Source organism: Nicotiana attenuata, unplaced genomic scaffold (genome assembly GCF_001879085.1).
Source record: "Nicotiana attenuata strain UT unplaced genomic scaffold, NIATTr2, whole genome shotgun sequence".
Lineage (NCBI taxonomy): Eukaryota > Viridiplantae > Streptophyta > Magnoliopsida > Solanales > Solanaceae > Nicotiana > Nicotiana attenuata.
The window spans coordinates 111,744-113,136 of NW_017670873.1; the positions used below are offsets into that span (position 1 = coordinate 111,744).

Genomic DNA, 1,393 nt, shown 5'->3' on the forward strand with positions numbered 1-1,393 from the left:
CTGCTTTACCGGTTTAAACCTGGGATCGACACTCAGTCTGTGGGAGGTTATTTCCGGCGGAATTCCTGTCATATCTAAGTGGGACCAAGCGAAATAGTCGATATTGTTAATAAGAAATTGAATGAATCCTTTCCTGAGTTCGGGGGTTAGTTCCGTTCCCAAGTATACCTTACGGTCCGGGAGGCGTTTGATCAAAACAGTCTGCTCCAGATCCTCGATTGTTGACTTAGTTGCGTCTGATTCTTCGAGGGCAACGAAGGTTCGAGGAGCGAAGAAATCTTCTTCGTCGTCCTCGGGGGTCTGTACGTTCCCAGGCTCGTCCAAGGTCGGGTGCGTTGGGGTCGGTACCTCATGGTAAACTGCAAACATTTCTTTCGTCGCCCGCTATTCTCCATATACGGTCGTTAGCCGTCCTTTGTGGGGAATTTTATCACCTGGTGTAGGGTTGACGGAACTGCCCTCATGCTGTGTATCCAAGGCCTGCCATGCAATGCATTGTACCTCATGTCACCATCGATGACTTGGAACTCGGTGTTCCGAACCGCACCAGACGTGTCGACCGGGAGGGTGATCTCTCCTTTTGTTACTTCGTCGGTCATGTTGAAGCCGTGGAGAACCCGGGAGATAGGTGTGACTCGATCGAGTAGCCCCAGCTGTCCTACTACCTCTGATCTGATTATGTTGGTCGAGCTGCCTGGGTCTATGAGCACACATTTGATCCTAGTATTGTTTAAAAGAAATGAGATCACCAACGCGTCATTGTGCAGTTCTGTCATGGTGTCGAGATCCTCCTCGCTGAACGCGAGGGTGTCTTCGGCCATGCGGTTTTGGGTCGGCCCTTCTTCTGTGGTGGAAGTTCATGTTTATTTGAACATGGGTCCTTGGGGGATGTCGGTCCCTCCAATAATCATTTGGACGTTGTGCCAAAGAACCTCTTCTTCCCCCCAGGTTGAGTTCTGCAGTGGTACACCGACACCTGGAACAACCATATCCTTTTCTCTGTGGTTTTCAAGGTTGTCGTTTTCCACTCCATTTACGGAGCCAGACATTACGACCTGAAATCAAAGATCTTGGACAAGAAAAAGCATGAAAGATAACTTGCGTTTTGTAATGAAACTAGCAAGAAAATAATCACTATTATTTTTAGCCCCACGGTGGGCGCCAAACTGTTTGTCGTAAAATTGGTAATAACAATTAAATTTGTTGATGAGACTCTAAAAATACATGATCTATTTTTATGCTAGTTGTTTAAGCGGATGATTCTATGTGTACGAAGTTTGGAGATGAAATGCGAGCTAAAATAGAGTTAGAATCAAATCGGTGAGCTAGCCAATCGGGGCCTCGGGCTGATCGATACGGGGCCTCGAGTTCGATTCCAGGGCTCGGGCTCGAG

At 47.7% G+C, this 1,393-nt stretch overlaps 1 protein-coding gene across 1 annotated transcript; it reads right to left on the bottom strand.

Moving 5' to 3' along the window:
- Positions 1-404: 404 nt before the first annotated feature.
- On the bottom strand, positions 405-821 carry LOC109244103. Its single transcript, XM_019411137.1, has one exon. It carries the CDS (start codon positions 819-821, stop codon positions 405-407), a length of 417 nt encoding a protein of 138 aa, XP_019266682.1.
- Positions 822-1,393: the final 572 nt, after the last annotated feature.